Raw genomic sequence first — 26755 nt, 5'->3', positions numbered from 1 at the left:
ATAAAAATGTCAGACTGTCTCTAACACTTATTTTTGCTCACTGCTTCAGCATGGCCTTACTTGGCAACTTCTCCCATCTGTTTACTACTCTTCAATGTTGTACGTGTATTTCCGAATTGCTGTTTACTTATGATAACATGAATAAGCAGCATTTGCAGATTACCTCGCTTTGAGGCGTTTTAGGTGTTTTATAGTAAAGCAACGATCCCTTACAGCTTTCCTAGGAGGAAGTTAAGATTTCTGGTCCTGCTTTGCAGCAGGGTGAAAGGTGAATCCAGGTCCAGACAGACTATGTCTAGATGTAGCAGATATTTGTGCACTGGGTATCTGTGTTCCCATATTATCGATGGAGGTCTAGTCAATGCTAACAGCGGAACCCCAGCAGTGAGTCAGCTGAGCAAATGTAGGTGTATAGCTCTCCAGTTCCACTGACTGTATTGACTAGGGGCATGATTATCTACCTCAAGATGTTTTCCACTAAGAAATCGTGTGAGCGTGAGTCAAGCTTTTGATTTTTCACTGCCTAGACTCCCAGTCCACATGCAGACACCTACATTGTGACACTCAGATTGAGGTGTCTGCAATCCAGGGCTGTGTCCTGCCTCGGTCATGTGCCCAGGATCATAACATGTTTACAAATCTCAAAGAATAAGTCGAGATCCTTGTGTTGCCGCTCATCCTCCTTCATCTGCTTAAACTGGAAGAGGAACCTCCTCTAGTCAAGCTGTCACCATGGGGGAACTACTCTAAATGTGTCCTCACAGAGCCAGTGAGCAAGCTTCCACTTGGATTGGGACTTGTTTGTTATCCAGTGACTAGCCGCCACCTTGGCTCTAAAACCTGAGGCTTGCTAATACTGATCTGTGCGATAACTCTCTCCTGAGAGAGCTGTTTGCTGCTCAGCTCCTCACACTCTTCAGCTCCCCACAATCTTCAGCTTACCTCTGTTTCGCTAACATCTGCAAAAACAGCAGAAGTGCTTCTCTCTGAGCGCTCACAGGAGCAGGCCATGTGGTTTTCCTCCATAATATGGTGTGGTGTTTACTTAGGGATCTTCTCACATAAGCTAAATACTGCCCTAACTGGGAAGTCTGCTTTAGCACTTGTGATGTCCAGCAAGGGGTTGCTATTTTTTCACAGTCACAGCCCTGACACCCCAGTGTCAGAAACTGCTCAAGCTTAAGCAAGCCTAAGTCCTCACCCATAACCATGTCTTGGATCTTTCTAGGTTAGCCTTTCATGACCTGGTGAACCTCACAGCTGTTGGAAAGACCTTTTTCTGTAGGTGGACACAGAGCACTAGTATGAGGACTGGAAAAAACCAAAAGACACATAGGCCTGATTCAAGGGCCACTGTGATTCATCCCAGTCACGATACACTGCAAATCACCACACCGCACTGGACATGCCATGCACACCCTACTGTGACGAATAGTAAACGTGCTGATCTATGAGCACAAATGTACCACTTACAGTGAAGAGCACTCACTTTTTAAACCCCCACTTTCTGCACAGGAACGTCCCTGGCTGGGGGAGTTCCTGGTTGTTGTGTTGTGCCTCCAGCTCTGCAGTGAGCTCAGCAAAGACCTCCAGGAAAGTGCCTTGCAGCAGCCTGAAACTCTGCTGCGTCTGTTCAACAGCCCAGATGTGCACCATGGCACATCTGCCCTCTGCAGGAAAAGCTGACCCACAAGTGACCACTTAATCTCCTTCTCTATCCAATTTGGTTCAGCCACATGGCATCTGCCTTCCACTGCACTGCTGCAAATATGTACACAGCAAATTCCTGCCTAATAGTGAGCGCTGGGATGAGCACACACTGCAGCAGTGCATGACGGCTGGCTGCTGCTTGGAAAGCAAGTCAATTCTCCAGAGACAGAAGAGTTGGAGAGTGTGTTAGTTGGGAATCCAGGTCCTCGACCTTCATGGTCCTCTGAGCATCTCATGAAAGCCCCAAAGGGTGTGTAGCCCAGGACTCACTGATGATACTTACCTCCGATGCTGCTGTGCATATTTCAGGAAGGAAAACAGCTCGAGGCAATGTGGACACAGTGATTTAAAAAGAAACCGATTAAAGGCAGGCACATGAGTGCCTGTGTTCCAGCAGTTATGCCACAAGTATCCATTTATAGGTAGACAGATACCTAAAATAAAGAATCCCTCCCTCCTCTAACAGGGTATAAATCACGGTAAGGGCCATTATTCACCCTGTGACCTACTGGTGTTATCTGAAGCTGTGTCAGAGGACTACCACACTGTGTCCACCAGGAGGACTCATGGGTTTTATCACATTTCTGGGAACCAAATACCACAGGATAGGCTGAGAAAAGGAACGCAGGGGGTGCATATTTGTTCCAGAAATGGTTAAGGCAGGCCAAATGGCAGATATCTGGATGGTTTTCCGGACCCCCATATGTTTGTACAGCCTCTTTTTGATTCATCAGTATCTCTAGCATACAAATAGATAAGTGCCTTAGGGGCATTTACCCATGGGCAGAGACCTTGGCCAGTACCGATGTCTGATATGTGTATGAAAATGCAAAACAGCTGTCCCTGGAAGTGAGTTTTGAACTCCAGGTTGTTTCATTTCCAGCTGAGCAAATTTTCTCTTATTTTACAGGATACAGAGAGAATATACTCTCTTGTGCCTAAGTACCACTCCATGTCTCTGCAATACAACAGAACAAATAGCCTAATCAGGCCAAAATGCAGAGCATGCTGAAAAACTGGGAACACTCAGGATGTAGTTAGAAAAGGTGAAAACCTCCCCTGTAGCCTGGGAGGGCTCGTATTGCTGCTGCAATCACAGTGCTTAGGGGCAGAGGATTATTGAGCGAGAAAGGACAGTTACCATTCCCCCACTGGAGAGATCACCTAGAGAGCGATGAAGTTATTAATCCTAAGGAAGGAGATACACAAGTGAGGAAAGGCAGAACTGGGAGTGATGCAAAGAAGCAAGGAGCAGATGGAAGTCATTGGGCTCATGGTGGCTGTGGGATCGCCTGCAGAAGCAAACGAATGAGGCTCCACCAGGTGCAACAAAACCTTGTGCTGATTAGAGAAGCACAGCATGTATTTTCCAGCTCCTGCTTTCCCAAGATCATCCCCCTGCACCTTCTGTTTCACCAGAGAAACTGTCTCTTTACATCCATTACAGCAGAAAAACAACTGGATCCAACTCAAACAGAAAACAGAGCCATGCTATGGCAGCAAACCTCCTGCCAGCTTCAGAGGAGATTGCAACATTTGTCTACTATGCTTCTGATCCTCCTAAACACACACAGCAGCTCAGTTACATGTCCACATTTGTATGCCTTGCATTTGTAAATAATCTCTGATGCTGAGCCTCTTGGACTGCTCTGTAGAAATCCATACGCCAGTAGCCATCTCTGCATTCGCCTTGGCTTACCACAACAATAACACCATCTGAAGAGTCCCAGAAGCTTAGTTAGCCTTCCCTCTGACAGACACACTTTGGCTGCCTCTGACTTAAGTTCCTCCTCTCATTAAGTTGCTCAGAATTATTTCTGATATTCTCCCCACGATGCCTGCTCACTTAACTGGTCTACAACTGCTCCCCCCATCACCTGGCTCTCCACTCCAGTTGGGTTTGTTATAGCAGTTCAGTGATATGGGGGGGGGGCGGTCTGCAGGCTTGGGGAAGGGCTGCTGCCATCAGCCAACCACCAAAGATGCTAGTTCAAGCTTTCAGGCTGTCCTAGGCAGCTCTACATCAACCCCATCCATGCTCATGCTGCCTAAAGGGCAAACACCATCATTTAGCTGCGTACGATTGCCCTATTGTGAAGTTCCCTTGCCAGAGACTGACTGAAATAGGAGATCTTGGACTGGGATCAGGGGAGAAAACTCCAAAACTTTTACTATGCAGTTCCTTGGTTTTCCTAAATGTATAGATTTCTGGAATAATCTAGTACTGCATTCAGATTTGCTAGGCTCACCCACTGCTAGCACATGGATTTTATTTTCTTGCCTTTTTTTAAATAGAATGGAGAACAAAACCAAGAGCAAACCCAGAAGTTCTCGGAGCAATGGAGTCAAACAAAGTGTAGGTTCCCTCTGATTTGTACCCTTGCATAAGGTGACGTTGATGTCTAGTAGATGTGGACCTCTTAAGACAGTTTCCTCCATGGCATCACAAACCCCATGAAAGGGTACGCCCCGCTTTGCTATGTATTTGCATGCAACTCAAACTGCTGTAGCTTTTACTTACCACAAGTGGTTGAATTTGGCAAAGAAGTTCAAACGTCACTGAGTGTATCTCATGGACTTATAACCAGAATTTACATGGCTAAATACTTTTGCTTAGAAAAGCAAGCTAGAAAGTCAGAAAAGAATATTTTTCATTTTTATGAAAACACATTTTAGGACAGGTTTTTAAGAGCTTTCCAGACAAATTAATTGAAGGCAGAAAGCAAAAAGAGATTGTAGAAGGGAGAATGACTGCGGGCTTCCAGAAAGCAGCGATTGTAACTGAATGCTTTTGTTTGTTATAAAGAGACTAATGGCTGTTTTAGTAGTCATTAGACAACGTATAATAAATTTCTGTTATACTGCATATTTTTAAAGATTCCTAATTTTTCAAAAGCTGCTTTTGCAAAGTTGAAAACTTTAGTTACAGAGCTCTTTTTGCTTATCCTTCTGTTCAATTTAAACACAAATAGTTCTTGCTCAATCAAGCTTTTCTACAACCAGTATTTCTGTATAAGACTCAGATTTGAAATAGTACCACTTCTTGGAGGTTTAGAGATTAATGGATCAAGAAGTGTCTTGGCGATGACAAACAGAAATATCTGAGCCTTTGCTAGTACTAGCAATGTTTGTTTTCATTCCTCAGTCCATGCTTAGGTGGCTATTTTTCCTTTGCATTTATCTGACTACCATTACTCCAGGGGGCTAAAGCAGATATTTAATTCTATCTTTTGTACAGCTCCTCCTTAACTGTAAAAGTTAAGGGGAGATTTTATTGCTCTCTTTAGCCACCTCATGGAAAGGTGTAGCAAAGAGCTTTCAGACTCTCCTTGAAGGTGCATGGTTACAAGACAAGAAGCAAAAGACACACTTTGGAACACAACTTCCAATTAGAAATCAGAAAGAAACATTTTCCCTATGAAGGAGGTCAAATATTGGATTGGGGTCTAGATTGATGAGTGGAATAACCAACCTGGGAGACATCTAGTTGTTAGCTGGACAAGGCCCACAGCAATCTGATCTAGTTGAATCTGCTTGAATAGGGGGTTGGACAAGATGACGTCCAGAGATCCCTGCATCCTAAATTACTCTGGGGCTGTGTGATTTTGTTTGACCTGAGTTATAACACTCAGAATTGACACCTTCCCCTGATGCCTGAGCATACCTACAAAGTGACAAAGCTCTTGTGTGGCAACACCAAGAAAAACACCAAGAAATCTCTTGAATAGCTGCACGATGGGAAGGCCAGGGGCTCTCCTGCAGTTTCTTGCATGTCTGCAAGAAGGGCAAGACACAAAACCCTGAGTACTGGGAAAGAGAAAGCCAGTGGCAGCTGGGCCAGGTCATGGCAGCTTAGCAAGATGGATTTTATGTGCGAGTCCTCACTGCAGGCTATAAGGGCTGAAGAAATGTTTTTCTTAGAAATGATGTAGCCATCCTGCCCATGAAGAAAATTTTCCAAATGTGGGTTAAATGTAGGTGACAGCACTTCGGCTCTCATATGTCAGAGGAGGCCATGAACTTTTTTTTCCCAACTAGCTGAACCCCATGCACGTTTTTCCAGACTGAAAGTTTCTTGCTTTTAATCCAACGTGGAATAAAACTGTCTTTAAACAGAGAACTTTTTCCATGAGGGAAAACTCCTCTGCCAGCCAGCCCAAGGGTTTCTGAAGCTGATTTCTAAGGATGTGCACAATACACAGTCCTTTCTATAACAGAAAAGACAGAAGTTCATACGCAAAGACAGTTTCAGTTCTTTGTTTCCCCAGATATTCTCCTTGGGCACTGCAACTATTTCCCATTGTTGTAGATCTTAAAATCAAGATGGGATAGTTCTTCTCCAGTCCTTGCACAGCTATTAACCTTCAAATGGGAATTTTATAGCAGGAACTTATTTTGCTGTTGTAACAAAGAGGCTCAGACTAGACCAGCCCAGCCCAATAACCCATTCTGGCCCTAAATCTTGTAAGAATTCACCTCTCTTCAATATTAAAGAAATGTTGGGGTTGTGTCCTAAAATGTGAACTCTTCAGGGCAAGAAAAGCCCTTGCTTCGCTGCTTGGTGCAATGCTTGACGTACTGACATCCTCTAACGGTTATCACAGCATTAAAATAAAGAATGGTCCAGGAGCCAGAAGCCCCCATAACTTTACTTCTGCCTGTTGTGCAAACCCTTTCTTTAATTACTTAACTACTGTTTCTCTGCTAATATAATATTTTATTATTACCTATGTCTCTTGAATGCTCATCTGATCTGTCTTAATGTTCTTTTAATAACACCTGGGATGGAACAATAATCTGCTTGTACTTCTCCACTACCTTTATTCCTTACAGGTCCTAGTGTGCTTAAGAAGGAGAAAAGGAAAGAAAAAATGCTTCATTCATCAGACAGGGTAAGGTCATGCAAGATATCAGGCTCAGAAGGAGACCTGAGACAACTAAAAGTCCTGGAGTGTTTGGAGAGGTAGGTTTAGCCCATGGCCCTATACTTGCAGAAAGTGCAAAACATCCTTTGAGCTTTAGTTCATTGCCTGCACGAAATTGCCACGTTAGGTGCTGATGTGACATTGGTAAAGTGTTTATCAGGATTCCTGTGTGTCAGTACTGTATGTTAACTGTTCATCGGATCCATCCACAGGCCTTTCTTGGCTCTCCCAAAGATTAGGAATTGGATTGAAAAAAATCTACAAGACCTTTCTGGATAAGGTCAGGGAACACTGAAGCAATGGGAGATGCACGTGAAGTTCTCAGGGGAACCCCTTCTTCCATCAAAATGCCAGTCAAAGAAAGTGATCTTCACACCATGGTTTTAACACAACTGACGCCAGGCAATGTCTGCGCAGGGAAGGTGGAGAAGAAGGCATCACACAAATGATGGCAAGAAATGAGATCTTAGCAGGCATCTGTGCAACCTAAAAGAAAGCAAAAGACTATCTGGGCACGACCTGAATACACAGATGTGAAAAGAGAGGAAAAAAACTCAAGCTGAGGGTAGGGTTAATGCCCCAAGTGACAATGCTGGCACAAGAGGAAGGCAGAAAAAAATGGGCATGGAGGAAAACGCTGGATAGAAGAAATCTGAACTGATTTCAGAGCATTTGATAGCAGGTGTCTGGGAGACAGAAAGAGATCTGGGGTTGGACTGAAGCAAATGAAGTCTGCAAAGTCAGCCTTAAGGGCTGATATAATGGAGGAAGTGGATGAGTTGGACTAAGATGGGAAGGACAAGGAGAAAAGACCTTTGTGGGACCCAATTAGGGGACTGCATAGGAAATGTGAGCCACCCCATCAATGACAGCATCATTGGAGAAATAGGAGAGAAATGGGTGGTGGGAGCAACATTTCAGGCAGGCCTGGCCAGAGGCCTGCATGTCAGAAAGGGTCATATTCAGCCTTGCTGACAGTGGATTTTACTAGGGGCAGAAAGCAGACACCTGAACTGAAGTAATGAAGATCCTTTCTCTCCTCTTTCACATGGAAGTGAGGCGTGACGGGAGCAGCCGTAAGTCTCATCTCTGGCAGCCAAGGGAATCTTAAAGAAATAGCTGCTCCTCCAGCCTTTTCCAGTGAACTCTCTCCAAGAGGCAAGGCAGAAGTGCTCAAGTCATTAATAACATGGACGAGTCAATAGAGTGAATGCTTACTGCATCTGCGGGCCCATCTGGAAGGGGCTGCTACTGTGGAGGCAAGGACTGGGGGAAAAAGGACATAATTGAGTAGGATCAACTACAGAACTGCCACCAAGACTGTAACATCATCTGCACAGAGCCAGGATGGAGGAGGACTGGCCAGGGAACAGTTCTGAAGGACATGGAGATTCTATGGGTTCATGAGTTGAGTGACAATCAGGAAGGAAGGAAGGAAACAAGCAAGCAAGTAAGTATCACTCTGGAATGGATGGAATCTGTTAAACAGAACCCAAAACCTTTCTGCATTGCTCAGCACTGACAAGGACTCTGCTGGAGAATTGTTTCCAACTTTAGACAGTGCATTTAAAGCAAAATATGGGGCATTTGGTGAGAGTCCAGAGAATACCATCAAGGATGATTAGATGTTTAGAAAACTTGTCATAAGAGCAAAGGTAGAATTGGGATTGTTTGGCCTAGAGAAGAAGAAGGGGTGTCACATTCAGCTGTCAATTGTCTGTCTGTGACTCTGTGGTAGAAAGTATGGCGTAAAAAGTTCTGTTCTTCAACCATAACAGAAGTTGCCTACTAAGCTCTTCTACAGAGGAGACAGAACTTTGTCAAGAATGTCTTCAAAATTAAAGTACCTCATCCCCCAAGCACAGCTTGGTTTCTCCAATAAACACAAGGCACAAGATGCAAGAGAGCCCAAAACAACATGTAAAACATATTTTGGCTTCTTATTCTCCCATTCTGTACCATCCCTTCACTCATTCTCTCCCAGGGAAGCAGGTTAAACTTGTGTGACTGTTGTGAGTGGTGCCACTCAGTGCACCACCAGTGTTCATGCTGCAAACAGAGGGTGCTTGGATGATATATAGGCCATAGGAGAACCTGATGGGATAGGTGGGACCAAGGTCCGATGCGCCCATTGACTTTGGTTGAGAAGAAGAGGAGGAAGAGGTGGTGAGAGCAAACCACCAAAGAGTGTAAAACCACAACAGACAAAATAATGTGTGAGGATTTGGGGATCTGGAAACAGTCTGCCCAACAACATTTTGCTGTATCTCATCATTTTTCGTAGAGGGGCATGGGGACAGCCCATTTATTACCTACACAGCTTTCTAGGTCTTGCTGGTCTTTTTCTTCAACAGAGGAAAGTCATCACTCACCACTCTCCACTGCCAACACTGTGATCTGTTTTACTGCAGCCAGTGATAAATTAGAAAAGGATAAAAGGCTAGTTGTGAAAAGATGGGGAAAGCTAAGAAAGCTTTCAGCATCATGCAATACATTTTAGGCAAGTAACCCTGATTGACAAAGGAAACGGAGAAAGATAAAAAGTTAACAAGCTATGCTGTGAGTATTATTCAAGTCTGGTTTCCCATGGAAACCATACCATGTTGGGTTTTGGTTTTGTTTGTGTTTTTGGGGGTTTTTTGACTAACGGGATACACCTTCCTGTTAAAGCTTTTCCTCCAGCTGAAGCTCTGTCCTGCATAGATTCTACAGTGCGGAGTGCAGCTGAGCCAACGCTTTAATCTCTGCCATCCCGGGATGTTTCTGTTTTTCTTCATCCAGCTAGTTTTCATGAAACCTGCAGGAATTCAATGCCTTTCAGATATCCACTGCCAAATCTGGCTGAACTCGGCCAAGAGATTTACAGGAGGGCTGGTGAGCATACACTCTAACAGCTAACACTGTCATATGGCTTTTATTCCTCTAGCAATCAGCTAATAAAAGGGATGGAGTGGCCACGGATATGGACCAATAATGATTACAGTCTATCTTATTATCTTAACCTAAGCCTAGGAACAATGAAAACACATGCAGTGGACACACTGGACACACAGCATCACAGATACTATCAATCATCCTTTATTTTTTGGCACAACCATATTTCTGACTTCTGGATTAGTCCAACCTTGAATGGAAAAACACCAATGTGAGGAAAAGGCTTGCACAGAGGAGGCCCTTGCTGGGAATGAATTCTTGCTTGAAAGACAACTTGAATGCAATACAGTTTTGTATGAACATATCCCTTCCAGGAGCAAGTGTTGCCTTTGTGGAAATAACAGTGACTCTACAGATGCAAACAATGGAGCTACATGCTTTTCCATTGCTTGTTCTGTCGCTAACTGACATCAGCCACTGTTAATCATGACTTGAAATGTGTATTTAAGAAACACTGACACAAGCACAGACAAGTTCCTTCATGAAGCCTTTTGTATGGGGAAAAGTGAAAGAATAGGAAAACTGTTCCTTGGGCTAGCTAGTGGCACTGAAATAAATGGGTCAGGAATCAGAATTTCAGTAGGTACAAAAGGTGAAAACCCTGTCTCCTGCTGCAATTAAAAGTCAATGGGATTAGTGGCCTTCACTATTATTTATAGAAACCCCACTGCGTACACAACATTATTGAAATACAAGGGTCAAGTCCCTGCTACTGGATGCCTACCCTTTTGCTGTTGAAGTTAATGGGAGCTTTGCCAATCGACTCTATTGTAAAAGAGTCTAAATCTAAAATAGATGACATCCTGAGCTCCATTCAGTTGACGGCTCAAGCAAAGCTCTTGCTCAAGCCAGAAATGTTCTGTCTGCACAGTATAGATTCAATCCTGTGACAGATGAGACAGTAGAGGTAGCTATGGAGGTGTTAAGATTCAAAGATGGGAAGGCAGAGAGGTGGACTGAATGTCACAGTAAGAATCTTCCTTTTCTTTCTGTCATAAATTACAATACACAGATTGAAATCTAAAGGGCTACATCCTGCCATATCTTCCAAAGAACGATCCTCCTTCTAACACCAAGTAAATGAGTCCTGTGCAAACACATCTATGAAAATGACATGGATAGGAAGTCTGTACCATCATTATATGATTCAACACATTTGAAAACAGTGTCCCGATGGTCTAGCCTATTTGGACAGACCCCACCAAACACCAGCATTCCTCTTCCTGATTTTGCCTGTGATGCTGGTTGCAAAGTTATTTCTTCTTCTGCTCATTTTTTATCACACTTATGCCCTGAATTCTGCTACAGGCTACCACTTCTCCTTTTTGTCTCACTTCAGAAAAGAGGTACCCAATTCTCCTCAGTCTTACAACATTGTAAATCAAAAATCAAGCATCCCAGAGACTTCCTCCACTCCTCTGCGCCGCTGAAAGACCAGTTTGTAGAGTGGCAATGTTTCCTGGCTTAATTCATGCCTTCTCTGCAGACAGTACCAGGCAGGAAGCTAATGATGGCTTTTCCCTGAGACTATATTTATAACAGGAATGGGGTTGAGATTCTCACTAGTTTTTTCAAGCAATGCATGCTAGTGACCAGCCATTCAGTGGTACTAAACATTCACTGATCCTACACAGGGCCCCCAAGAATGGTGTGATAGTTCAGACTGAGTAATTTGGAGTCACCCTAGCTCCAGAGAGGTCCTGAGCATGGCAGATGCTTACATGCTGAAGATATTACGTTACAGATGCATAAAATCCAGATGTGCACTTGGAGAGGTGGATCTTGCTGGCCAAACACAAGGGGTGGTGAGCTGTGAGACTAGAGACCAGCTCCAGGGCTCTGCTCTTTTTCAGTGTTAACCTGATCTCTAGACTGGGTTCAGACCCGAATCAACTTACTTTAAGAAGTGTTATTATTAATTATGATGACTGTGGATATCCTTAATAACCACATGGCTTTACAATCCTTCATTAAATTTACTTAGTTCTTTGTCCTGCCAACCTCCTGCAGCAGGAAGCTCCACAGCCTAATGACATATCACATGAAATTGCATGTCCTAATATTCATTATAAGTTATCTTCCCTTCCAATCTCCTTGAAGGTCTTCAAGTTCTGAAAAATAATGAGTTAGTGTCTCTAAGGTCTGGAGGGGACTTTGGTGGGAAGAATAGTCTATTTTCAAACATTTCTATTGAATACCAAGCCAAGTCCAAGCTAGCAGCCTGCAGGCAAAAGAGTCTACAGTCTATTCTCTCTGATCCTCCTTAGCCACCCAATCCTATTTGCACTGACTTTTCAAATCTCCATCTTTTTTTCCCCGGAACAGAGAAATAGAGGAACGCAGACAGAAACTGACAGGTTAGAAAAGATGTAAACACACTCTAACTGACAATCTAACAAGCAATCCTTGAGGCGCACTGATTTCCAAACAATCTGAGTTTCATTTAAGAGTGCTTTTCTATTTATTTTCAGCACAGCTAGCACCAACTCATGAGATCCTAAACTCCATGGTACTGCTAACTCCTTGTGACATAGGCAAAGTTTACCCGCTGATGTGAAGGGACTTTTTACCAATGTCTTTCCCTGCTTCTCACCATGACTTGCTTTCAACTTGGATTCATACCAAGCACTGTGAAACATTTGTGAAAGCGGAGCTCATCTTAGTTTCTTTCTCTTGCAGAACATTGTCAGAGATCCAGGAAAGCAGACAAAATTCTGCAAACACTAAGAATTAACCAAAACAGAAGAAAAAACTCCAACATCTTTCCTTCTCACTTTCTTCACAGAGCTTTGCTACTTAATCCAGGGTCTAAGAATTAGCTGACAAATGGTGCAGGATGCTCACTCGGTGAAATCTTTGAAAATGCCAAGCAGACCCCCAAAGGCAATGCCAATACCAAGCTTAAAGTTCAGCCCATCAGCTTACACAACTTAAGCCCTCATTTAAAATAAAAGCAGTCACCTATTTCACCTGCCAGACCTGAGCAGAGGTTGCTCTTCATGCCCGCAAAACAAGAGCCCGGATGCTGTGATCACCTGGCCATCAGATCCACTCTTTCTCATCTGCATCACTCGTTTCTCTCGAGTAACATTGCAAAGACCAGAACAGTTCCACAATAATGAGCTTTACTCCTTCATATGGTCCTCAGCACATTTTTAAATGAAAGAATCAGCTTACCCATAGGAGCCACAAACAAACATGAGGAGCTTAAGATATAAGCAATTTGATGGCCTGAAGTATCATGCATGTTGGGCAATCATAAATTTAAAGTGAAAATCCCTGCCAATTTTGTTTTGCATTAGATATTAAACAAAACCTACTTGCGAAGCCCGATTAGTAAGAAACATTTTTGGCCATTTGTTTGGGGTTTTTTTAAATCAAAACAGGATTAAAACATCTTTTGGAGATTCGCTGTCATTTTCTCTGGGCAAATAAGCTCAGAATGCCTAACAGTCAATTTATAATGAAAGCTTTTGTTCTTGGTACTGTGATGCAGCCCTGCAAATTTGCCCACAGCTGCAGCATTTTCAGATGGTTTTGACAGGTAAATAAAACACTGTTTATATCTGTCATTGTTATTAATCTGCACAGTAAAGAACTAGCAATTACATTTTGTTTCCAAGTGGATAAATTTTCGTGATGATCTTGGCAGGAGTGGTATAGAATAATGCGCATTTATGATTTTTACAGTTGTGAGGGTCCAGAACATGAAGGGTCCTTGCTCAGCTGTTGAGTTGGAAAATTAATGAGAAATAAAGGCTAAGCCAGTAATAAACACCATAATAAAAAAAGAACATGGAATCTGTGATTTAACCCTGTTGGACTTTAATGGATGTAAGGGCCAAAGAAACCAAACTGCAGGTCTTGACATCAGCTGCACTGATTTAGCTCTCAGTTACTCTGAACCATACTTCTAGGAAGTTGTGTCAGGATCTGGCCATGCTTTAACACCCCATGATTTGTGCCTCCATAATGACTTGTGCTTCCCAGCTGCTGCAGGGCAAAGGGTTTCAGACACTCCTCAAGCCACGCTGGTGAATTAAAAATTATTTGCGGAATAAAGTACTGCTCAAGGATGAGTGGCAGAATCCAGCTGTAAGTGTCTTATTATATTGGTCAGAAACTGTGAGAAGCAAAGCAGAGAAATCCTGGTGAAATCCTATTAGATGCCAGTCACGTCTGCTCAGCTTCTCACTCAGGTAGGCTGGCAGATGGTCAGCAAATAGTCTCACTTTTACAATGCAACCTACACAGGTTTTCAGTGTGAAAATTAGCATCCAATTATTTTTGAGCATTAATGTTCGCCAAGGAAGTGAGTTACCTCTATTTTAATTCTGCCTAGGTTCTATTTGCTCAGACGTGTAAGTCAATCTTGCAGGCGCTACATCTCATGTACACAGGCAGAATGGCAAGCCAAGGAAGAGTACTACAAATGCGGAATAATGCAAATTCCCACGCAGGGAATTGCACAGCTTCCAACTTTCACAAGAGATGGGAAGGAGACTCTCAAGTGAGGAAGGCATACAATTTTCCCCACCTCCATCTAAAAGCCTATGGTGAAAATTGTGTCTCACAGCTATCAGTCAGCTGCATAAACCATTACAGCAGGCTACACTTCATTGAGCATCAAGCTCTGATGCATGGGACCCTTGGTATGACACATGCAGCAGGGCTGTGGATATTCAGATGAGTTGGTGGCCCGCTCTGCCTCTCCTAAAGAAGAATGGGAGCCTATTCCCCACCTCCCTGCCCCATCACCACCATTCTTGGATAGACACAAGGGAAAGCATAATCACTGCATCACAGACATGGGCAACCCTGTGACAAGCAGGCCGTGTGCCAGAGCACGGCCATTCTCAGATGAATGCCGGCTTTTCTTAGCAGAGCACACAGGTCAATGATGGGGAAAGAAGACATGGAACAACACCTGCTTTTCTCAGGATTTTAACATATCACCTTACGTGTCAGAATCTGTGTATAAAATGGAAATAGGTATCAGCCAAGTCAAACCTTGCAACCCTTTAATGCAAAGATCCTTTATTATCATAGGTAACAACTATCCTGGGGAATACAGGTTATCTGCATATTGGGACTTGATCCCACAAGCAGAGGTCTGCAGCCTTCCCTGCCGCCTGCATTGTTAGGTACAAATGTTGCTGTATATACAATTGTAAGGATGTTGCCAGCCTGAAAATACATGAACTGCTTTTAATTGTCATCAAATAGGGAGAATAATGCCCCAGAGTGGCACCTTGTCGTCTAGTGAGATCACATTTGTTTCACTCTCCTGTGTGGTGGAGGAAAACTTCATTGGCCTAACCTCAGTCTGTGCCACCGAGTATCTCAAGGCTGCAGCTTCAGCAGGTGTAAGTGTAACCAGCAGTTTTCCTCCTCTAGCTAGTGCAACCGGGAGCATGGGAGCAACAGCAAACCTGCAGAGCTCCTACTAGCTGTCACCAGGGATCCATGGATGAGGTAGGGCTGCATCCTGCCACGTGTTTATACAGTCTAAACCTGTACTTTTAAAAGCAAACAGCACAATAAACACCTCCTTTGCATCATTTCTGGGGTCATACTGGATACCTGCAAGGCAACAGAAAGCCTGGCGTGCCAATATGTGCTAATCTCCATGAAGGAGTCCACGAGTGCCTGCCATGCCACAGCTGCACAGCTCCAAGGCATGGGTGCCCATGGCAAGGCTGCTGGGCTGCAGAGAGGGACAGAGGGGGCCTGTGCCCTGCACCTCCCTGGGGAACACTGCTGAGGTGCAAAATCCTTGGGAGAGGGCAGAGCCCCTCTGGCTTTGGGGTCCTGTTCTAGGTAGCAGGGAGCCCCATGTGAGCAGGAAGGCCCCAGTTCCCACAGGCTGGAGCATCATCACTGTCACAGCCCCAATTCCCACACGCTGGAGCATCACTGCCACAGCTCCAGCTCCCACAGGCTGGAGCATCATTGCTGCCACAGCTTCAGCTCCTGCAGGCTGGAGTGTCACTGCCACAGCTCCAGTTCCTGCAGGTTGGAGCATCATTGCTGCCATAGCTCCAGCTCCTGCAGGCTGGAGCATCCCTGCTACAGCTCCAGTTCCTGCAGGTTGGAGCATCACTGCTGCCACAGCCCCAGCTCCCGCAGGCTGGAGCATTGCTGCCGTGGCCCCAGTTCCCACACGCTGAAGCATCATTGCCGCCACAGCTCCTGCAGGCTGGAGCATCATTGCTGCCACAGCTCTAGCTCCCACAGGCTGGAGCATCATCGCTGCCACAGCCCAAATTCTTACAGCTGGAGCATTGCTACCACAGCTCCAGCTCCCACAGGCTGGAGCATCATTGCTGCCACGGCCCCAGCTCCCACAGGCTGGAGCATCGCTGCCACAGCTCCAGTTCCTGCGGGATGGAGCATCGCTGCCACAGCCCCGTCTCCCGCAGGCTGCGGCCCCGCTGCCACCGGGCGGGTTGTCCCCCCCGCCCCGTCCCGGCGCCCGGCGCGGTCTCACCTGCTCGGGCCCCTGGAAGCAGATCCTGCAGAGCGGGGTGCGGATGCCGCTGTCGACGCTGCTGCCCAGCGAGTAGCGGTCCTCGGCCTTGCCCTTGCCGAAGTCGTCCGAGGAGGTGCTGCTGGGCAGGGAGGCGGGCGGCTCTCCGGCGGGGCTGCCCCACTCCTCGGCCCCCGGGCTGCCCGCCCCGCCGCCCGCCGCCGCCGCCGCCGCCCGCCAGCCGGGCCCGCGCGCCCCGGGCGGAGCCGCCTCTGCGCCGCCGGGCATGGGGAGCGGCGGCGGCGGGGAGGGCGGCGCGGGGGGTCTCCGCAGCAGGAAGACCTTCAGGTCATTGAAGAGCATGCGGCAGCGGCACTTGAGGAGGCCTTGGTTTCGCAACATCTGTCTGGGACGGAGGAGCCCGCGGCAGCAGGAGCAGAAAGGGACCGCGCCGGGTGGTGTTAACATGTGCCTTTCCTTGGCCGGGGGGGACGGCGGGGAGAGAAACGGCGAGGGACCCCGGCAGCCCGGGGGATGCGCCGAGGAGGACGGTAAAAAAAACAAAACAAAACGCCCGACCCTTCCCCCCCCACTCCCCGCGAGTTTGTTTAGGAACGAGCCAGAGGAAGAAATAAAAATCTCCCACGCCCGAGGGTCCGGGCTGGGGAGAGAGCCCCTGGTCGGCTCCCCCAACTCCTAAGCCTGTAAAAAAGAAGGGTCGACGTATCCAGTGGGTGTGGGGAGGAGGGAGAATATGGTTCTCTCGACAGTATTTGGCATCTCAAGTAATTTTCCTTTTTCTTCTTTTTTTTTTCTTTTTTTCTTTTTTTTTTTTAAACAATTCTTTCTCAGTTAAAAAATAAAACCCGGTGTGCACCCAGGCAAAATAGCAGCCGGTGTGGCTATCAAAATGCAAAATTGGTAGCTGTCGTTATTATCAAAATTGCCTCTTTGACAAAAAAAAAAAAAAAGACCTTCACATTGTTTGTGGGAAAACACCCTACGTTTCCAACACTGTACTCCCAGGTGGCTTCAGATTTTACCGTCGCCTTTAAAACATTTCACTGTAAATATTAAAAGTCCTGAAAGAAGTAATTAGCATTCAATAAGCTTAATCCCAGATGTACTGAGATAAGTATATATTTATATATATAATATATGAAATATATATCATATATATTTTATATATATTTATAAATTCTGACCTTCTCTATTCCAGCAGCTGTCTGGACCACACCAAAAAAATGAGAGCGACATTGGTGAGGGAAGGCGGCTGTATTATTCCCTAAGCTGTCACCATCCTGGACCAAAAAAACCACCAAAAAATCCCGTCGAAATCGGATCTATTCTTCGCATGTAATTGACCGGGGAAACGTGGATCTTACATGGTCACGTTTCCTTTCCTCCTTTCACAAAACGGGAACGTCATCAAACGCACTGGCAGCTCCTCCAGAGCATTGTGGATGGCGAGGCGGCCAGGGCTCTACCAGCAGTCGCAGGGACCTCCTTGTGATGCATTGGATGAGGCTCCTTCTTTCTCTCCAGCACCGTCCCCACCTTCATTTTCCTCCCCTCGTGTCCTCCTCTGGCTGTCGTTCTCTCTCACAGGCAGCGACATTCAACCATCGCAAGTCTGTCGCACCCTCGCTGGCGGGGGGAGGGGGGGGGTGGAAATAAAAATCGGAGCAGATAAATCTTTTCTTCCTCCTAAAAGGCTGGGATGGAGCACAATGCGCCAGACACACGGGGCAGCATGGCTTGTTTTCCGTGCGGCTCCTACCGCTTTGGCAACATCGAGCTGGTGTGTGCGTGTGCTCCTCTCTCGCTCAGCAGCAGCAGCCGCCTCGCCGCTCTCCCATCCGGCTTTGCCGCGATGATGCCGCCGTTCCCGTCTCCCTGGGATGCAATGAGCGAGGCAGATTGCTTGCAGTGCAAGCGGGGATATGCGGGAAGGGAGGGGTGTAACGTGGCCGCGCTCTCCTCCTCCCCCGGCTTTAAAAAAAAAAAATTAAAAAAAGGGATGGGGGGGGGAGAGAAGCAAAAAAGCGGGGGGGGGGGGAATCAAAGGGAGAAACGGGGCCCTCCCCAAGCTTTGAAGCCCCGGGGCCGCCGGCTGCCTGCAGGAGCCCCCGCCGGGGAGGAAGGGAGGCGGGGCGGGGAAGGGGCTGGGCGGCCGCTGCGGCTTCAGCACCACGCGCGGCGGACAGCTCCGGCGGGGCGGGGGCGCGGCGGCTGCGCTGAGCGCCCCGGGAGCCCCGAGAGCCCCGAGCCGGGGGGCGGCGGCGCCTCCGCGGGGCTCCAGCCGGGATTTCACCTCCCACTGCGGGGACCTATGGAATAAGGACACTCTCAGGGGCAGGTGGCGGCCTTTGGTGCTTTCTCGGGCGACCGTGCCTGCTGTACAGGTTCCCAGCAGGAAGCCGAAATCTAACTAACAAACTTTTCCTTAGCAGATTAATTAGTTGCAGAGGATTTCATGGTTTAATAGCGATGATAATCAATATTCCTTCACTTCACTCCAGCAGCGTTTGCTCGCTGATAGATCTGTTTGGTTTCCGTAGCGTATATTTCAGTAGAAATACCGGTTTCTTGTAGCCCAGTGAAGAGTAGATATGACTGAACGCTATCACTTAATGAGAGAATTGCTGAAAGCAACCAATGGCAGCCAAAGCGAATAGTTTCTACTCTCTTCAGCCTATTTAAAAATTTTAAGTAGCAGCTGCCAGAGTCCATCAGCTTTTCTCTGCAAACATCAGCAGAGGTGGCTTTCTCCACATTGTCTTGCTATGTTATAGGAAAAAATTTTCACGGAAAGGGTCATTGGGCACTGGAACAGGCTGCCCAGGGAGGTGGTTGAGTCACCTTCCCTGGAGGCGTTTAAGGCACGGGTGGATGAGGTGCTGAGGGGCATGGTTTAGTGATTGATAGGAATGGTTGGACTCGATAGTCCGGTGGGTCTCTGCCAACCTGGTGATTCTATGATTCTGTGTTTGTCCATGCAGCCCTATCCAGCCTCTGAACACAAGGGGAAATACAGCTCTTCACTAAGGCTTTGTCTTTGCCACCCAAGCTGGAACAGCTGCCAAAAGTTTGATGTGGAGCAGAAATATTTGATACAGATGATCTGAAGGCTTTTGGTCTACACAGTCTGGCTAATATCCGTGCAATGTGTCAGCTCTGGGACCAGTGAACACCCGCTAGATGGGACGAACCTTTCAGTGACATAAAGCTGGCCCTGGGTCTTACATCATGCCAATGCCATTGAAATTTCAGGCTCCTTAATTTGGCTTCTCCATAGGGTTTCCTCAAACTCAGGATATAGCATGCCCCAATGCCCAGGCTGGGTTTTCTAGCTGGTTTTTATTGGCACTGACCCAGGATTTACAGCTGATAGAAAATCTATTGCCACACAAAAGTTGTGCTAGGCCCTAGACAAACGACTTGAGATCGTCTCCCATAGAATAAGATGTGACATGCATAAACCACTGTGCCATGAACAGCAGAGGAATCTATGGTGTTACCTAATTAAAAAGGGAGCAAAACCTGATTATTCACTACAGGAAAAAGAAACCAGCACATGCAATTAATTTCCAGCAAATAAATTACACATCGGGATGCTCTAAAGCTAAAACATTCATCACTGTAGCCTGCCATTTCTCCAAAAACCTGGGCAGATTTGCCAGCATGCCTCTCCACAATATATTTAAGGTTTCTAAAAATTTCACCTGTCTAATGGGGTCATTAAAGAAATAATAATGGAAAGAGCATTTTAGGGACTTCCTGAGCATGAGACAGTCTGGCTAGAGGCCCATGCTCTAGGATGGCTTTCAACCCCCACCCCACAGCCCCAGCCTCTGCCTTCTGTTGCCCTCATCTTCTTGTCTTGATGTCAACAACACTTTTAGAATGGTTCCATCAATAAAGAAATTGGAGAAAAATATATTGTTATCATCCTTTGCTTGGACAAAGCATCTTTCATGCTTCCCTCCTGCCCATGTCTGGTTTTACAGAAGGGATATGCTCAAGGTAGAGGAGATGTTTGTGTTGTACTCTGGGTTTTAATGTATGGGCTGCATGCCCAGAGAGTTGAATGGTTGATAAATGTGACAAAATAAATAAAACAAATAATAAATCAGAGGTGCTACATATTCTTCCCAGAGGTGAGTGGGGACTATTATTTCTCTTTTGGTAAATGGGACAGCAGCCAGTGTTTTCATACTTGGATGCTGCATTCAGGCCCTTTAGTATGATCAAGGTTCCTTGCTTAAAATGCTCACACTGGAAAGAGCTGGCCCAAGACACTTTGGTGAGTTCTCAGTGAGAGCAGGGGGCTGTCAGGAGGCCACTGCAGCCTTGCTAACTTTGCTCCAAAGGAAGCAACGTGCAGCCAATGATGGGTAACACCTTATCCTTTTTCAGAAGGGCCTGCCTCTGTGCATTTTGATGCTGTAGCTCTTGAGCCCAGTAACAGTCATGAGGTTATCGTACAGAGGAAACGTATGGGAAATACCAGCTCTGGCACACACCACTGCTGCCTTTCTCAGGTACAGAAACAGGAAGGAAAAAAAACATGGATCCATCACCTCATAGTGGGGAACTGGTTCCTCTTGTCTGGTTATATCTGAGCTACTGCCTGGGAAATCAGAAGGGGAGATGCCCAGGCATCTTAGTGCAGACCGGCATGCTTTTTTGTTATAGATGCTATGTCAGGACGGATTCAGGTGTCAGGCTGCAGATCAATCTCATGGCAGACATTCTAACTCTGGTCTTCTAGGGCAGAGTATGGGTCCACTGGCCCCTGTCTACCACCTCAACAAGCAGAAAAAAATGTTTGTGTGTCTTCTCTTCACCTCTCCGTACAAGCTATTACTCAGTACAGAGGGAGTGGAGGAAGGAAGAAAGAGGGTGACTAGAGCTGCAGCGACTGATCTGTCTACGTGGCAGGCTGATATAAAATCCTATCAGAAATATTTTATTTTTTCAACACTGTTAGGTCAGAGATTTAAAAAATGGTAGAGATAGTGAGAGGGCAAATGCAAACAGGAAAAACACTGTGGGCTGCAGCCAAACAGCTTCAACACAGCATACTGGTCATTGTGCACAAATATGTGAGAGACAGACAATATAAATGCTGATGTGGACAGCGAGGATCAGAGAGACAGAAAGCTACGAGAGAAACATCCCTTTGTGTTTTCCATCTCTCAGGAAGTAAACAGTTACCTAAACCCATTTTCATGCCCACCTACTCGGTCAATAGCTGCACTGTGCCTCCTGCTCCACTTACAGCTCCTTAATGGTGCAGAGGAGCTTTGATTGCTGTGGCGTGGGCCCCATCCCTCTGGCAAACCATTACTTAAATCCAATCCATCGAAGGTTCCTACTGCTCTCTCAGTGATGGGGAGCTGCTCATCAGCTGAGTACCCTCTGATTGCTTGTCACAGCCAGACTTCCTGGTTCCTTTTCCCGGATGGAGATACTAAATAAATCTCAAGTGATGCAATTTCTTTCTTTCTGGGCAGTTGCAAATGTGCTGATGCAAAGGATGTTGCTGCTGGGAAGCTGGGCTCAGCAGGTGGGGGTTATGCATCCTCCAAGCATCCAGAAATAATCCATGTATTGATTGAAATGATCTTCTCAAAGAAGATCAGAAATAATTTCTGGAGCGCTGTGTTTTGGTATATCTGCTGCCTTGGACTGGAGCAAAAAGCACGGCACTCTGCACATAGGGAGTCGGCACACTATATCCTGCTCCCCAAGCAGGGTCTGAATGCCCACTCACTCGCTTGCTGTGAGGGCCATGGTATGCCTCTGAGTTGATGTAGAGCAAATTTATCTACTTCCAGGGCAGCTTGATCTCTGCTAAGAAAGGAGAAGGAATTGTTCTTTTTTGAAAAATCAGGCATATTCCATGACAGGAGCCCAAGCAAAAAAAGTACAACTGCACATCCATTTCCTTGGGTTTATGAAAAATCTCGGGTCTTTTTTTATTTTTTATTTTTATTTATTTTCTCTACAAGTAGTCTTGAGGCCACTCTAAGTGCAGGATTATGTGAGAGAGACGATACAATTTCTGATGAGAACAGCCCCCACCTTTCCTCCTTTAGGATTTAGATTTCAAATTCAAACTTGCAAAGTCACAGCACTTCTCTTCAGGACTAGACAACCCCAAACATAGAGCTTTCCTGGTAACAAGTCCTACACTAACTCCTACAAAAGGAATTCCTTGTCCCCTTGGGTGACTAGTCATAACTGTGACTTGAACAGAGCAGCTGCAATAGATGGTGCATTTCAGGATATATTCAGAAGGCATGTAGCCAAATGCTGAGTGGTTTTAACTATCCAGGAATGTAGTAATTGTCACGAAATCCCAAACCTAAAAGGACCTGGAATTTAGACATTAAAATAAAAAAAAATAAAAGAAGAGAAAGTATATAATCACAGGTCCCTTGGATATTTCCACTACTCTCCTGAGTCGAGTCAAATTTGTTTCAAGTCTCTAATTGCATTCTCAGATGCATGTTGTTTTAGTGACATGCAGCTGTCCTAGAACTAGCTCCCACTTGTCTGACATGGGATTTAGAGAGAAAACAATGTTGTTAAACAAGACCATTAGGGGCTGATCCTGAGAGACATGTTATGCTCTCCAAATCAAGATGAACTGAGAGGATCTAGTATGTCATTAGGCATTTGCTTAGCTACCAGGATTCATGATCAGACACAGTAACACTGAGGAGATTCTCCTTAGGACCACTGTGATTATACTCTGGCACAACACTGCCATACTCAGCATAAGAAAACAGGAGCAATTTTGTATGGGAAGATTGAATGTCTGTCCTCAGGAAGACCCATTCATGGCACAAAGGGGTCATGTGTGGTGACACTATGCCAGGATAACCAGGAGATGAATCCTGTGAATCTTGTGCTGAGCTGAGATTCCTCTTGAGCTACAATTCTGCTTTAGTATAACAAAGATCTTGAACATTTGAGAAAGTTTCCCCAAATACTTACAAATCCATATCTCAGGATTTAACACCTTAGGCTGCCCAGGTAACTTCCTCAACTCCAGCAGCTTGATTCTGGATCAGTACGCAAATGTACACATGCTGCATAAATACAATGCAGGCAGTGAAGTCACTTAAATCTAGATAATATGCTTAGTTTCACCACTAGCAGATGACTTTCCATGTTGGCAGAGGCCAAGGTCAAGACATGAGGAGAAGACCATTTTAGGTGTCTCCTAAGGAAGCAAACTTCCAGCTGTTCCATACGATCAAGGGACAGAATAGACTTGGTAGATCTTTAAGGACGCTTTCCATAAAGCCCAAGAGCTTCTGATCTCCACCTGTAAGAAATCATACCCCTGGTATCAGTAAAGGTTAAGGAATGAAGGGATTGAGAGCAGCCCTGCTAAGAAGGACTTGTGGGCACTGGTGGATGAAAAGTTGTACGTGAGCCAGCAATGTGCACTCACAGCCCAGAAGGCCAACCCATGCCCTAGGCTACATTAAAAGAAGCGTGGCTGTTGGGTCGAGGGCAGTGATTCTGACCCTCTACTCCGCCCTGGTGAGACCCCACCTGGAGTACTGCATCCAGCTCTGGAGCCCTCAGCACAAGAAAGACTGATCTGTTGGAGTGGGTCCAGAGGAGGGCCACAAAAATGATCAGAGGGATGGAACACCTCTCTTCTCAGGAAAGTCTGAAAGAGCTGCAGTTGTTCAGCCTGGGGAAGAGAAGGCCCCATGGAAACCTTTCAGTACTTAAGGGGGGCCTACAAGAATGATGAATACAAACTTTTGTGCAGGGTCTGTTTGCAAAAGGATAAGGGGTGGTGGTTTTAAACTAAAAGAGGATAGATTCTGACTAGATATAAGGAAGATTTCTTTTCAATGAGGGTGGCAAAACACTGGAACAGGTTGCCCATAATGGTGGTAGAAGCCCCATCTCTGGAAGCACTCAAAGTCAGGTTGTATGGGGCTCTGAGCAACCTGATTTAGTTGAAGATGTCCCTGCTGAATGCAGGGGGGAGTGGGCTAGGTCACCTTTAGGGGTCTCTTCTAACCCAAACTCTTCTATGATTCTAAGTGACCCTTGTTACATACACATATAGTAAGTCTCGAACAGGGAGGGCACAATGGAGATCAGAGAAAGGTATGCAGTGAAGAACACTGTAAGAGAACATCCTAGTTTCTTCCAGTACAGAAGAAGCACTCACTACATGCACCAGGTCCACATCATTTTCACAGTAGAAGCAGTCAATGCGTTTCCAGATCTGTCAGGCACAAAGCACTGGGCTAACCCACAGCCAGTGTTGCCTCTCCCTTGATCTGAATATGCTCCAATGAACATGAGAAATACAGGGAAGATCACAACTGTCACTACTAAGTGCACAAGGATTTCATTGGCAGGTATTTCTCTCCTTGCTGACTTCTTCCCACATCTTTGCATAAAAGACAAGTACAGTGTCTGTCGATGAAAGAACTGAGAGCTCCATCAAGAAGAGATAAGACAGAGATAAAAGGATTAAGTGTGGATTTAAAGGAAAGGCTGTCAAAGATGGAGCGCTGCTGGCAATGAAAGCAAGAGAGACATCAAAGAATCATAGAATGGTTTGGGTTGGAAGCTACCATAAAGATCATCCAGTTCCAAACCCCCTGCTATGGGCAGGGACACCTCCCACTAGGTCAGGCTGCTCAAGGACCCATCCAACCCAGCCTTGAACACTTCCAGGGATGGGGCAGCCACAACTTCCCTGGGCAACCGGTTCCAGTGTTTCACCACCCACATCACAAAGAATTTCTTCCTAATGTCTAGTCTAAATCTTCCCCCCTCCAACTTAAAGCCATTCCCCCTCATCCTATTACTCCATGCCCTTGTAAAAAGTCTCTCCCCAGCTTTCTTGTACACCCCCTTCAGGTACTGGAATGTCGTTATAAGGTCTCCTCGGAGCCTTCTCTTCTCCAGGCTGAACAACCCCAACTCTCTCAACCTGTCCTCATAGGAGAGGTGTTTCAGCCCTCTGATCATCTTTGTAGCCCTTCTCTGGACCTGTTCCAACAGTTCCATGTCCTTCTTATGTTGAAGATTCCAGAAATGGACACAATACTCTGGGTGGGGTCTCACAAGAGCAGAATAGATGGGCAGGATCACTTCCCTTGACCTGCTGGCCACGCTTCTTTTGATGCAGCCCAGGATCCAGTTGGCTTTCTGGGCTGTGAACACGCAAAGGAAGAGCAGTGAGTAGGAAAAGTCAATAGATTTCCACCAGTGGAAACAGAAGTTGATTTATGACCATTGCACTTCTAAGGAGGATCCCCCAACAGTATATCAGAATGGAAACCTTATTCTGAAATGGAGGTCTTGGCTTTGCATGTGGCCCAGACACAGCATTTCAAAGGCAGCTTGAGCATCACATTATCACACTCTACCAGGGCCTCAGGAGCACGTGAAGTGAGATAGTGTCGTGCCCAAATGATGTCCTAGATCTACTGCTTCCCAATGGACTTTACGTTAATTAAAGGGAGATTTCAAAACCACATACCTTTTCTTGCAAAAATAATTAATTGATTTAGAAGTTTATGTAGTTAAAGGAATCTGTAATTACATTTTATAGTGGGGAGGAACATCTTAGGAATGAATGCTGCCAGGTGCTGAACACCTCCATGAAGGTGCTGAGCACCTGTGGGCTGAACCCTTGTTGCTGCTGAGCTGGAAATCCCCTCTGGTCCTCGGGGTCACATAGCTCTTCATGAATTGGTCCACTAGACTGAAGTATTCAGTCTCACAGCCCCCGAAAGGAAACTTTCAAACTCCCTTGCTTCTAAGGCAATGTCTTCATGTAGGCAGCAATTTCCTGCTGTTGAAGGGGCTTTTCCTTCCTAACAGGCTTTCACTGTCTCTGGTGATGGTTTTGTAACCCTCTGGTAAAATGCAGGTGACTGTGGCAATGGGCTGGCTATAATGCAAGCCCTTTCCATCTTAAGAAAAATGGATCTTTCTCCTAGACCAATGCTTGCTCTAATTTGAGAAGAGGGGGAAAATACAAGCCATTAATCCCAAGAAACGCTTCCCTCCCTGTATCATCTCCAAACTCACATTCCTGCCTTCCTGTCCTGCCCAGTAAGGGCATGGATAAAATTCTGGCCCTGAAAGGAGTTAAGCTAGGTGGGAAGAACTGCAAGCCCTTTGATTTGCATAGGGAAACTGAGGCACAGACGGGAGAATGCCCTCATTCAAGTCAGCCCTAAAGCATATGGGGGCCTATTATATCTCAAAGCAAGATTCTGTTCTGAGAGCAATTTGTACACTCTTGTGTGATGTGCAAATAAGCACACATGCAATATATACCTGCTTTTCGTCTCTCTCTTTATGACTGAATAATCACACAATCTTTGTTCCACGGAAGTTTGATTGCTGCTGTTTATTGCCCCCTGGAAACAGGATGACAACAGCCCACAGTTCCTCCACAGCAACTTTCAAAGGTCTCCTGAGCAAAGAATTATGCCTGTTGGAGGCAATAAACAGCAGGAACAGTAGAGTGACTAAGCACCAAACATCCTACATTTGTGTATAAACCAGCAATGAGGAGGAAAGGATGCCCTGGAGGACAGATAGTGCCTTAGGAAAAACCTTTCCAACAAGTTCTTAAAAAGAAGTTTTCCACACATAAGGCACAGGCCAATTTTGAACCTCATCTCATCCTTGGACCTGCCTGTGGTTC

General features: G+C 45.9%; 2 protein-coding genes and 1 long non-coding RNA gene across 4 annotated transcripts in view; 2 read left to right on the top strand and 1 right to left on the bottom strand.

Moving 5' to 3' along the window:
- The window catches only part of MARCHF4 (membrane associated ring-CH-type finger 4), a 101866-nt gene extending 85360 nt beyond the window's left edge, over nt 1-16506 (bottom strand). For both annotated transcript variants that reach the window (XM_069861381.1, XM_069861382.1), the window contains exon 1: nt 16060-16506. In XM_069861381.1, coding sequence (XP_069717482.1) covers nt 16060-16506 — 447 coding nt within the window. The remainder of the gene's footprint in view (nt 1-16059) is intronic.
- RPL37A (ribosomal protein L37a) overlaps nt 1-26755 on the top strand; it is a 239101-nt gene that overhangs the window by 153253 nt on the left and 59093 nt on the right. The window lies entirely within an intron of this gene.
- On the top strand, nt 16362-17695 carry LOC138722791 (uncharacterized). Its single transcript, XR_011337751.1, has 2 exons — nt 16362-16496; nt 17647-17695. It is a non-coding gene; the product is annotated as an uncharacterized lncRNA (long non-coding RNA).

This window comes from Phaenicophaeus curvirostris, chromosome 7 (assembly GCF_032191515.1).
Source record: "Phaenicophaeus curvirostris isolate KB17595 chromosome 7, BPBGC_Pcur_1.0, whole genome shotgun sequence".
Classification (NCBI taxonomy): domain Eukaryota; kingdom Metazoa; phylum Chordata; class Aves; order Cuculiformes; family Cuculidae; genus Phaenicophaeus; species Phaenicophaeus curvirostris.
The sequence above is the reverse complement of the archived record's forward strand: the minus strand, read 5'-3'. Positions and strand labels throughout refer to the sequence as shown.